This window comes from Leucoraja erinacea, chromosome 6 (assembly GCF_028641065.1).
Source record: "Leucoraja erinacea ecotype New England chromosome 6, Leri_hhj_1, whole genome shotgun sequence".
NCBI lineage: Eukaryota > Metazoa > Chordata > Chondrichthyes > Rajiformes > Rajidae > Leucoraja > Leucoraja erinaceus.
Window position 1 is genome coordinate 86,395,629 of NC_073382.1, and position 13,210 is coordinate 86,408,838.

Below are 13,210 nucleotides of genomic sequence, written 5' to 3' on the forward strand. Positions count from 1 at the left end.
TAATGCCCCTGAGGGTCCTGCCATTTACTGTGTACTTCCCGAGTGCATTTGGTCTCTTGGAATGGATCACGTCATCCTTGTACATTTAAGCTCCATCTGCCATTTCTCTGCTCTAATACCCAACTAATCTATATCCCGCTGCATCCATTCACAACCTCCCTCACTGCCCACAACTTCATCTCATTTTCATTTTGTCTTTTTTAATGGATAACATCAGTTTCTGTTTCAATGTAAAATTCCTGACACTAGCATGGAAACCCACTCCTCAAGGAGGGACCATCCCCACCCACACTCACCTGAGCAGGAGACTTCAGCGTACTCTCCATGTGTGCAGTTATTCACCTGCCATCGTCTGGCAGGACACTGGTCGAGGGCAGGCTCTGCCCCGTTACACGTCACTTCATCCAGCCAGATGTTCCCAGTGGCCTCTCCGTAGGAGACAGCAGTTGTTACTAACCGGGCCGTCCCACAGTTCAACACCCTGCAGACCACGTTCCCCGCTTTGATATCCCAGCTCGTGCCGCAGACGGTGCTCCAGGTGGAGTTATGATAGACCTCCACTCTCCCGGAGCACATGTTGTTCCCATTCACCAGACGGATGGGCACCGGTCCTGCAACAGAGGGGGGATGAGGTTACATCTGCTGCAGGATTGCATGTGAATTCCAGCAGCGTAGACAGCAGGTCGCTCTCCGCTCCTCACAGCGCAGGTGACAGGAGGATGCTGCACAGCCACTCGAGAGCAAGACTACCCTACAAAACCTGACTCTTCCACAAACCTCGATTCCCACCCCAACAGACTCTTTATCACACTGCAGAGGAGAAGGCCCTTCAGCTCAAGTCACCCAACCCAACCAAGATGCTCCCTCTACACCAGTTCCTTTTCCAGCATTCTGTCCATATCCCTGCAAAGGTTTACTATTCATTTATCTGTCCAGATGTCTTTTAAATGTTGCTTTTGTTGCACCTGCCTCAATCATTTCCTCTGGCAGCTCTGTCCATGCACCCACTACCCTCTGTGTGTTACGTCTCAGGTTCCTATTAAATCTTTTTCCTTTCACCTTCAATCTGTGCCCTCTACGTCGTCCCACTCTCATGCCCTGGGACATATATCGTGACAGACACAAAAAGCCAGAATAACTCAGCGGGCAGACAGCATCTCTGTTGAGAAGGAATTGGTGATTTTTACATCAAGACCCTTTTTCAGTCAGAAGACGGTTCACGAACCGAAGCCTATTCCTGTTCTCTAGAGAGGCTGTCTGATCCGCTGAGTTACACAAGCTTTTTGTGTCCATCTTCGGTTTAAATCAACATCTGCAGTTACTTCCCACACATATGTTGTGATGTCCACGTTATCTGTGCCCCTTGTGATTTTATGAACCTCTTTCAGACACTGGTCCCTTCGCTCCACCTTATCCGGTCTTTCCACTCCCTCTGATCTGCATGAATTTCCCCCCGATGCTCCAATTCTCTCTCATATCTCAGCTAATTGAGTTAATCGTCTGACGTTAATTCCCCGAGTGTGTCAATAAGGGTGGGAGTCTTGAGAGTTGACGGAAATGTGTCGAGAGTGATCTGAGATTAGTATGAGTGAATGGGTGATGATCAGTGCGGAGTCTGTGGGTTGAAGGGCCAGTTTCCCTGCTCTATCCTCCTGTTTGCCATTCTATTAACTTATCTTATTTTATCCAGTGACTCCCTATAACTCAAACCCTTCACTCCTGGTAAAATCCTCCTGAATCTTACCTGGGCCAGATATGGACTGCCCACACCCTGAGTGCTATCCACACTCACCTGAGCAGGAGACTCCAGCGTACTCTCCGTGTGTGCAGTTATTCACCCCCCATGGCCCGGCAGGACACTGGTCGAGGGCAGGCTCTGTCCCGTTACACGTCACCCCATCCAGCCAGATGTTCCCAGTGGCCTCTCCGTAGGAGACAGCTGTTGTTACTGACCGGGCCGTCCCACATTTCAACACCCTGCAGACCACGTTCCCCGCATTGATATCCCAGCTCCTGCCGCAGACGGTGCCCCAGGTGGAGTTATGATAGACCTCCACTCTCCCGGAGCACATGTTGTTCCCATTCACCAGACGGACGGGCACCGGACCTGCAACAGAGGGGGATGAGGTTGAAATTAGAGTCAAGTTCTCAAAACTCACCTCATAACTCTCCTTTAAACCTTTTCCTTCTCACCTTAAACCTGTGGAATTTGACAAATCCATCCCAGGAATAAAGATCTGACTGCCTCATAAATCTCCTTTAAACCTTCCCTGTCTTACCTGGGCCAGATATGGAGTGAGGTTAGATTCAGAATCAAGTCAACAATAGCTTCTGAGACAGGTGAAACGGGAGGTGAGACTGTGTAATATGACGTGGTGACAGGAGTGAGGGGAGTGGATTAGACAGGGTAGGATATTAATAGTTGAGGAAATTTCATATTGTTCCACCTAGTCACCCAACAACATCTGCGCTTCGAGAGAAAACACTCCACATTCAACCACATTCTCCATGTAACAAATACTCTTCATTGGAGGCAACATTCTCAACAACCTCTTGTTAACCTACACTATCCCTGTACATTAATGCCCCTGAGGGTCCAGCCATTTACTGTGTACTTCCCGAGTGCATTTGGTCTCTTGCAATGGATCACTTCGTTCTTGTACATTTAAGCTCCATCTGCCATTTCTCTGCTCTAATACCCAACTAATCTATATCCCACTGCATCCATTCACAACCTCCCTCACTGCCCACAACTTCATCTCATTTTCATGTTGTCTTTATCTATAGATAACATCACTTTTGGTTTCAATGTCAAATTCCTGACCCGAGAATGGAAACCCACTCCTCAAGGAGGGACCATCCCCACCCACACTCACCTGAGCAGGAGACTTCAGCGAACTCTCCGTGTGTGCAATTATTCACCTTCCAAGGGCTGGCAGGACACTGGTCGAGGGCACGCTCTGTCCCGTTACACTTCACCCCCTCTAGCCAGATGTTCCCAGTGGCCACTCCGTTGGAGACAGCAGTTGTTACTAACCGGGCCGTCCCACAATTCAACACCCTGCAGACCACGTTCCCCGCTTTGATATCCCAGCTCTTGCCGCAGACGGTGCTCCAGGTGGAGTTATGATAGACATCCACTCTCCCGGAGCACATGTTGTTCCCATTCACCAGACGGACGGGCACCGGTCCTGCAACAGAGGGGGGATAAAGTTAAATCTGCAGCAGGATTGCATGTGATTTTCAGCAGGGTAGCCAGCAGGTCGCTGCTACCCTGCTGGCCAAAGCTTTCTTATTCATTTATCTGTCCAGATGTCTTTTAAATGTTGCTTTTACTGCACCTGCCTCAATCACTTCCTCTGGCAGCTCTGTCCATGCACCCATTACCCTCTGTGTGTTACCTCTCAGGTTCCTATTAAATCTTTGCATTTTCACCTTCAACCTGTGCCCTCTATGTCGTCCCACTCTCATGCCCAGGGACATATATTGTAACTGACACTAAAAGCCAGAGTAACTCAGCGGGCAGACAGCATCTCTGGTGAGAAGGAACAGGTGATTTTTAAGGTCGAGACCCTTTTTCAGTCGGAAGCCGGTTCACGAACCGAAACCAATTCCTGTTCTCTAGAGAGGCTGTCTGATCCGCTGAGTTACACAAGTTTTTGTGTCCATCTTTGGTTTAAATCAACATCTGCAGTCCCTTCCCACATATATGTTGTGATGTCCACGTTATCTGTGCCCCTTGTGATTTTACGAACCTCTTTCAGATCCTGGTCTGTTCGTTCCAGCTTATCTGGTCTTTCCACTCCCTCTGATCTGCAAAAATTTCCCCCCCGGATGCACCAATTCTCTCTCATATCTCAGCTAATTGAGTTAATCGTCTGGCGTTAATTCCCCGAGTGTGTCAATAAGGGTGGGAGCCTGGGGAGTTGACTGAAATGTGTGGAGAGTGATCTGAGATCTGAGATTAGTATGAGTGAATGGGTGATGATCAGTGCGGAGTCTGTGGGCTGAAGGGCCAGTTTCTCTGCTCTATCCTCCTGTTTACCTCCTATTATTATTCTCTTATTCTATCCAGTGACTCCCTATAACTCAAACCTTTCACTCCTGGTAAAATCCTCCTGAATCTTTTCAATAGACAATAGACAATAGGTGCGGGAGTAGGCCATTCAGCCCTTCGAGCCACCACCGCCATTCAATGTGATCATGGCTGATCATCCCCAATCAGTACCCCTTTCCTGCCTTCTCCCTATATCCCCTGCCTCCGCAATCTGTAAGAGCTCTATCTAGCTCTCTCTTGAAAGCATCCAGAGAACCTGACTCCACCACAGGCTCACCACTCCCTGTGACAAAATGTGTTTATCGTCTCCGTTCTAAATGGCTGATTCCTTATTCTTAAACTGTGGCCCCTGGTTGTGGACTCCCCCAACATCGGGAACATATTTCCTGCCTCTAGCGTGTATAAACCCTTAACAATCTTATATGTTTCAATGAGATAGAAACATAGAAACATAGAAATTAGGTGCAGGAGTAGGCCATTCGGCCCTTCGTGCCTGCACCGCCATTCAATATGATCATGTCTGATCATCCAACTCAGTATCCCGTACCTGCCTTCTCTCCATACCCCCTGATCCCCTTAGCCACAAGGGCCACATCTAACTCCTCTTAAATATAGCCAATGAACTGGCCTCAACTACCCTCTGTGGCAGAGAGTTCCAGAGATTCACCACTCTCTGCGTGAAAAAAGTTCTTCTCATCTCGGTTTTAAAGGATTTCTCCTTTATCCTTAAGCTGTGACCCCTTGTCCTGGACTTCCCTAACATCGGGAACAATCTTCCTGCATCTAGCCTGTCCAACCCCTTAAGAATTTTGTAAGTTTCTATAAGATCCCCTCTCAATCTTCTAAATTCTAGAGATTATAAACCAAGTCTATCCAGTCTTTCTTCATAAGACAGTCCTGACATCCCAGGAATCAGTCTGGTGAACTGTCTCTGCACTCCCTCTATGGCAATAATGTCCTTCCTCAGATTTGGAGACCAACACTGTACGCAATACTCCAGGTGTGGTCTCACCAAGACCCTGTACAACTGCAGTAGAACCTCTCTGCTCCTATACTCAAATCCTTTTGCAATGAAAGCTAACATACCATTCGCTTTCTTTACTGCCTGCTGCACCTGCATGCCTACCTTCAATGACTGGTGTACCATGACACCCAGGTCTCGCTGCATCTCCCCTTTTCCCAATCGGCCACCATTTAGATAATAGTCTGCTTTCCTGTTTTTTTGCCACCAAAATGGATAACCTCACATTTATCCACATTATACTGCATCTGCCAAACATTTGCCCACTCACCCAGCCTATCCAAGTCACCCTGCAGTCTCCTAGCATCCTCCTCACAGCTAACACTGCCCCCCAGCTTAGTGTCATCCACAAACTTGGAGATATTGCCTTCAATTCCCTCATCCAGATCATTAATATATATTGTAAATAGCTGGGGTCCCAGTACTGAGCCTTGGGGTACCCCACTAGTCACTGCCTGCCATTGTGAAAAGGACCCGTTTACTCCTACTCTTTGCTTCCTGTTTGCCAGCCAGTTCTCTATCCACATCAATACTGAACCCCCAATGCCTTGTGCTTTAAGTTTGTATACTAATCTCTTATGTTGGACCTTGTCGAAAGCCTTCTGGAAGTCCAGATACACCACATCCACTGGTTCTCCCCTATCCACGCTACTAGTTACATCCTCGAAAAATTCTATAAGATTCGTCAGACATGATTTACCTTTCGTAAATCCATGCTGACTTTGGCCAATGATTTCACCACTTTCCAAATGTGCTGCTATCCCATCTTTAATAACTGACTCTAGCAGTTTCCCCACTACCGATGTTAGACTAACTGGTCTGTAATTCCCCATTTTCTCTCTCCTCCCTTCTTAAAAAGTGGGGTTACGTTTGCTACCCGCCAATCTTCAGGAACTACTCCAGAATCTAAAGAGTTTTGAAAGATTATTACTAATGCATCCACTATTTCTGGAGCTACTTCCTTAAGTACTCTGGGATGCAGCCTATCTGGCCCTGGGGATTTATCGGCCTTTAATCCATTCAATTTACCCAACACCACTTCCCGGCTAACCTGGGTTTCACTCAATTCCTCCAACTCCTTTGACCCGCGGTCCCCTGCTATTTCCGGCAAATTATTTATGTCTTCCTTAGTGAAGACGGAACCAAAGTAGTTATTCAATTGGTCCGCCATATCCTTGTTCCCCATGATCAACTCACCTGTTTCTGACTGCAAGGGACCTACATTTGTTTTAACTAATCTCTTTCTTTTCACATATCTATAAAAACTTTTGCAGTCAGTTTTTATGTTCCCTGCCAGTTTTCTTCCATAATCTATTTTTCCTTTCCTAATTAAGCCCTTTGTCCTCCTCTGCTGGTCTTTGAATTTCTCCCAGACCTCCGGTATGCTGCTTTTTCTGGCTAATTTGTACGCATCATCCTTCGCTTTGATACTATCCCTGATTTCCCTTGTTATCCATGGATGTACTACCTTCCCTGATTTATTCTTTTGCCAAACTGGGATGAACAATTTTTGTAGTTCATCCATGCAGTCTTTAAATGTCTTCCATTGCATATCCACCGTCAACCCTTTTAGAATTAATTGCCAGTCAATCTTGGCCAATTCACGTCTCATACCCTCAAAGTTACCTTTCTTTAAGTTCAGAACCATTGGATGAAAGGATACCCTCTCATCCTTCTAAACTCCGGAGTGTACAAGCCCAGCTGCTCCATTCTCTCAGAATATGACAGTCCCGCTATCCTGGGAATTAACCTTGTAAACCTACGCTGCACTCCCTCAATAGCAAGAATATCCTTCCTCAAATTAGGCGATCAAAACTGTACACAATGCTCCAGGTGTGGTCTCACTAGGGCTCTGTACAACTGCAGAATTACCTCTTTGCTCCTATATTCGATTTGTCTTGTTATAAATGCCAACATGCCACGGCCTGCTGTACCTGCATGCTTACTTTCATTGACCGATGTACAAGGACCACCAGATCCCGTTGTACTTCCGCTTTTCCCAACTTGATGTCATTTAGATAATAATCTGCCTTCCTGTTTTTGCTACCAAAGTGGATAACCTCACATTTATCCGCTTTAGACTTCATCTGCCATGCATCTGCCCACTCACCCAACCTGTCCAATCACCCTGCACTCATGGCATCCTCCTCACAATTCACACTGCCACCCAGCTTTGTGTCATCTGCAAATTTGCTAATGTTACTTTGAATCCCTTCATCCAAATCATTGATGTATATTGTAAATAGCTGCGGTCCCAGCACCGCGCCTTGCGGTACCCCACTAGTCACTGCCTCCCATTCTGAAAGGGACCTGTTAATCCCTACTCTTTGTTTCCTGTCTGCCAACCATTTCTCTATCCATGTCAGCACTCTACCCCAACACCATGTGCCCAAATTTTGCCCATTAATCTCCTTAGTGGGACCTTATCAAATCCTTTCTGAAAGTCGAGGTACACTATATCCACTGGCTCTCCCTTGTCCATTTTCCTAGTTACATCTTCATAAAATTCCAGAAGATTAGTCAAGCATGATTTCCCCTTCGTAAATCCATGCTGACTCGGACCGATACCGTTACTGCTAACCAAATGTTCGGCTATCTCATCTTTTATAATTGACTCCAGCATCTTCCACACCATCGATGTCAGGCTAACTGGTCTATAATTCCCTGTTTTCTCTCTCTCGTCATTCTTAAAAAGTGGGATAACATTAGCTACCCTCCAATCCAGGAACTGACCTGAGTCAATAGAACATTGGAAAATTCTCACCAATGCTTCCACGATTTCTAGAGCCACTTCCTTATCTACCCTGGGATGCAGACCAGCAGGCCCTGGGGATTTATCAGCCTTCAGACCCATCAGTCCACCCAACACCATTTCCTGCCTAATGTGGATTTCCTTCAGTTCCTCTGTCACCCCTTATCCTTTGGCCACTACTATATCAGGAAGATTGTTTGTCTCCTCCTTAGTGAAGACAGGTCCAAAGTACCTGTTCATCTGCCATTTCCTTGATCCCCATAATAAATTCACCTTTTTCGGTGTTTAAGGGTCCAACTTTGGTCTTAACTAATTGTTTCCTCTTCACATACCTAAAGAAGCTTTTACTATCCTGCATTATATTCTTGGCTAGCTTACCTTTGTACCTGATCTTTTCTCCCCGTATTGTCTTTTTGGTTATCTTCTGTTGTTCTTTAAACATTACCCAATCCTCTTGCTTCCCGCTCATCTCTGCTACGTTATACATCTTCGCTTTAATTTTTATACCGTCCCCGACGGCCCGATGTCAGCCATGGTCGTCCCTTTCTCCCCTTGAAATCTTTCTTCCTCCCAGGAATGACTGATCCTGCACCTTCTGTATTATTCCAAGAAATACCTGTCATTTTTGTTCCACAGTCATCCCTGCTCGTGTATCTTTCCAGTCAACTTTGGCCAGCTCCTCCCTCATGGCCCCATAGTCCCCTTTATTCAACTATAACACTGACACCTCCGATGTACCCTTCTCCCTCTCCAATTGTAGATTAAACCTGACCATGTTATGGTCACTGCCTCCTAATGACTCATGAACCTCGAGGTCCTTTATCAAATATTAACACTAAATCCAGAATTGCCTTCTCCCTGGTAGGCTCCAATACAAGCTGTTCAAAGAATCCATCACAAAGGCACTCTGTGTCCCTTTCTTCGGGTCCAGTACCAACCTGATTTTCCCGGAATACCACGAGGTACCGGAAGCAGTCCAGAGATAACCACCCTAGAAGTCCGGCATTTCAGTCTACTTCCCAACTCTCTGAACTCATGTTGGAGAACCTCCTTCCTCATCTTCCCGATTTCATTTGTGCCTACGGGCACGACTACTGCTGGCTGTTCACCTTCTCTCTCTCTTGAGGATATTCTGAATTCGGTTCATGACATCCTGAACCTTGGTACCAGGGAGGCAACAGACCATCCTCGTATCTCGTCTGCCTCCACAGAATCTCCCGTCCACTCCTCGGACAATGGAGTCACGCACCACTTGGGCTCTTCCCGACGTCGGTCTCGCGGGTTGAGTCCCATCTCTAGGATTGGAGCCACCAACGTGTCCGCCGCTCGGACTGGATACATCGACTCCCCGGACAGTTCCCAAGAGGGCGTACCTGTTTTCTTTAGGCACAGCCACCCGAATCTACTGCAATCCATGATTTCCACCCTTCCTCTCCGTCACACACCTTGGTCCTTCCTGTATCCTCGGCATGACTACCTCACTCTCGTTTTCCCGGATGGCCCTGAGGTCATCCAGCTGCTTCTCCAGTGCCCCAACACGGTCCTTTAGGAGCTGAAGCTGGATGCACTTGTCATAGATGTAGCAGCCAGAGGATTCATCTGTGTCCCTGGGCTCCCACATTCTGCAAGCCTCACACTGTCTCATCTGCCCTGACATGTGCTCACCACGCTCCGTCCTCTCGAGCTTTATGCGTAGCGTCCTCTCCTCAGCCTACTCTCCTCAGCCTCCTCGCCAAAGACTCTCGAGCCAAAGACTCACACTTTACTCATAAGGCCGCTCCCTCACTGCCGCTCCCTCAGATCCATCTTGTTTATTTCCATGCTTATACGTTTTCTGCGCCCTTCGAACTACCAGACTACACACAATACATGACGTACATCGGAACAGGTCCATCGGCCCACAATGCCTGTGCATAAACATGATGTCAATATAAGCTATTCTCCTCTGCCTGCACATGGTCCATATTCTTATTCCCTCCATATCCATCTGCCTATCTAAAACCCTCTTGGTGAACTTCTGCTCCCTCTCCAAAGCTTCCACGTCCTTCCTGTAATGGAGCGAACCAGAATATAACAGAATACTACAAAAGTGGTCAAACTAAAGCCTTTTAGAGCTACATTCAAACCTCCCACCTTTTCTAGTCAAAGCCCTGAATGATGAAGGCAATTGTGCCAAATGCTTTCTTCGCCACCCTGTCTGTATGTGTTGCTACTTTCAAGGAATCTAGTACTTGTAGCCCTAGGTTTCTCTGTCTACAAACTTTCCCAGGGCCCTGCAATTTACTCTGTACATTGTTCTCTGCTTTAACTTCCCATAATGCATCAGTTTGCACTTGTCACAATTAAACTCCATCTGCCGGTCCTTGGCCCACTTTCCCAATGTAGTTTTAGCTTTAGTTTTAGAGTCAGCGAGGAAAAAGTGTTCTTCTTCATTCACTGATCTGAATCCATAAACATGCCTATATTTCATTAGAGGCGCACATGAAATAGACAAATGTAATCCCCTGCATTCTGGAGTTCTATAGTCACAGCAAGACAGTGAACCAAACTGCAAACCAAGATGATAAGAATGGAGGGATGAGAGCACAAATATACAACTAAAGTTCAGTAGAAGGTTTGCATCCTTGCCTCACCACCCTCACTCACCTGAACAGGAGACTCCAGCCTCCTCACTGTGGTTGCAATTATTCACCCCCCATGGGCTGGCATAACACTGGTCGAGGGCAGGCTCTGAACCGTTACACTTCAACCCATTCAGCCAGATGTTCCCAGTAGACTCTCCGTAGAATGCACCAGTTGTTACTAACCGGGCCGTCCCACAGTTTAACACCCTGCAGACCACGTTTCCCGCATTGATATCAAAGCTCCTGCTGCAGACGGTGCCCCAGGTGGAGTTATGATAGACCTCCACTCTCCCGGAGCACATGTTGTTCCCATTCACCAGACGGACGGGCACCGGACCTGCAACAGAGGGAGAATGAGGTTGAAATTAGAGTCAAGTTCTCAAAACTCTTCTTTAAACCTTCTCCTTCTCACCTTAAAACTGTGCCCTCTGGTATTGGACAAATCCATCCCTGGAATAAAGATCTGACTACCTCGTAAATCTCCTTTAAACCTTCCCTGTCTTACCTGGTCCAGATAGGGAATGAGGTTAGATTCAGAATCAAGTCAACAAATGTTTCTGAGACTGGTGAAAGGGGAGGGTGAGACTGTGTAATATGATGTGGTGCCAGGAGTGAGAGGGGAGTGTATTAGTCAGGGTGGGTTATTAGTTGAGGAAATGTCATATTCTTCCACCTAGTCACCCATCAGCATCTGTGCTTCAGAGAAAACACTCCACCTTCATCCACAATCTCCAGTTAACAAATACTCTTCTTTGGAGGCAAGATCCTCAACAAGCTCTTGTTATCCTACACTATCCCTGTACATTAATGCCCCTGAGGGTCCTGCCATTAACTGTGTACTTCCTGAGTGCATTTGGTCTTTTGCAATGCATCCCTTCTTTCTTGTACATTTAAGCTCCATCTGCCATTTCTCTACTCTAATACCCAACTAATCTATATCCCGCAGCATCCGTTCACAACCTCCCTCACTGCCCACAACTTCATTTTCATGTTGTCTTTAATTATGGATAACATCACTTTCGGTTTCAATGTAAAATTCCTGAAAGGAGCAATGAAACCCACTCCTCAAGGAGGGACCATCCCCACCCACACTCACCTGAGCAAGAGACTTCCGCGTACTCTCCGTGTGTGCAATTGTTCACCCCCCATGGGCTGGCAGTACACTGGTCGAGGGCAGGCTCTGTCCCGTTACACTTCACCCCATCCAGCCAGATGTTCCCAGTGGCCTCTCCGCTAGATACAGCAGTTGTTACTAACCGGGCCATCCCACAGTTCAACACCCTGCAGACCACGTTCCCCGCATTGATATCCCAGCTCCTGCCGCAGACGGTGCCCCAGGTAGAGTTATGATAGACCTCCACTCTCCCGGAGCACATGTTGTTCCCATTCACCAGACGGACGGGCACCGGACCTGCAACAGAGGGGGATGAGGTTGAAATTAGAGTCAAGTTCTCAGAACTCACCTCATAACTCTCCTTTAATCCTTCTCCTTTTCACCTTAAACCTGTGCCCCCTGGAAATCGACAAATCCATCTCAGGAATAAAGATCTGACTACCTCTTAAATTTCCTTTAAACCATCCCTGTCTTACCTGGGCTAGATAGGGAATGAGGTTAGATTCAGAATCAAGTCGAGAAAAGCTTCTGAGACTGGTGAAAGGCGAGGTGAGACTGTAATATGACGTGGTGCCAGGAGTGAGAGGGGAATGGATTAGACAGAGTGGGACTTTAATAGTTGAGGACATTTCATATTCTTCCACCTAGTCACCCATCAGCATCTGCGCTTCAGAGAAAAAGCTACACATTCATCCACAATCTCCATGTAACAAATACTCTTCATTGGAGGCAACATCCTCAACAAGCTCTTGTTAACCTACGCTATCACTGTACATGACTGCTCCTGAGGGTCCAGCCATTTACTGTGTACTTCCCGAGTGTATTTGGTCTCTTGCAATTCATCACTTCGTTCTTGTACATTTAGGCTCCATCTGCCATTTCTCTGCTCTAATACCCAACTAATCTATAACCCGCAGCATCCATTCACAACCTCCCTCACAGCCCACAACTTCATCTCATTTTCATGTTGTCTTTATTTATGGATAACATCACTTTCGGTTTCAATGTAAAATTCCTGATCCGAACAATGAAACCCACTGCTCAAGGAGGGACCATCCCCACTCACACTCACCTGAGCAGGAGACACCAGCGTACTCTCCGTGTGTGCAGTTATTCACCCTCCATGGGCTGGCAGGACACTGGTCGAGGGCAGGCTCTGTCCCGTTACAATTCACTCCATCCAGCCAGATGTTCCCAGTGGCCTCTCCGTAGAATGCACCTGTTGGTACTGACCGGGCCGTCCCACAGTTCAACACCCTGCAGACCACGTTCCCCGCATGGATATCCCAGCTCCTGCCGCAGACGGTGCCCCAGGTGGAGTTATGATAGACCTCCACTCTCCCGGAGCACATGTTGTTCCCATTCACCAGACGGACGGGCACCGGCCCTGCAACAGAGGGGGATGAGGTTGAAATTAGAGTCAAGTTCTCAAAACTCACCTCATAACTCTCCTTTAAACCTTTTCCTTCTCACCTTAAACCTGTGGAATTTGACAAATCCATCCCAGGAATAAAGATCTGACTGCCTCATAAATCTCCTTTAAACCTTCCCTGTCTTACCTGGGCCAGATATGGAGTGAGGTTAGATTCAGAATCGTCAACAAAAGCTTCTGAGACTTGTGAAAGGGGAGGTGAGTGTGTAA

At 47.1% G+C, this 13,210-nt stretch overlaps 1 protein-coding gene across 1 annotated transcript in view; it reads right to left on the bottom strand.

Annotated features, from left to right (window-relative positions):
• LOC129698396 (deleted in malignant brain tumors 1 protein-like) overlaps nt 1-13,210 on the bottom strand; it is a 57,981-nt gene that overhangs the window by 23,749 nt on the left and 21,022 nt on the right. Inside the window, exons 7-11 of the mRNA XM_055637527.1 lie at nt 12,641-12,955; nt 11,551-11,865; nt 10,477-10,791; nt 2,877-3,191; nt 1,793-2,107 (exon numbers count right to left, since the gene is read on the bottom strand). Coding sequence (XP_055493502.1) covers nt 1,793-2,107; nt 2,877-3,191; nt 10,477-10,791; nt 11,551-11,865; nt 12,641-12,955 — 1,575 coding nt within the window. The remainder of the gene's footprint in view (nt 1-1,792; nt 2,108-2,876; nt 3,192-10,476; nt 10,792-11,550; nt 11,866-12,640; nt 12,956-13,210) is intronic.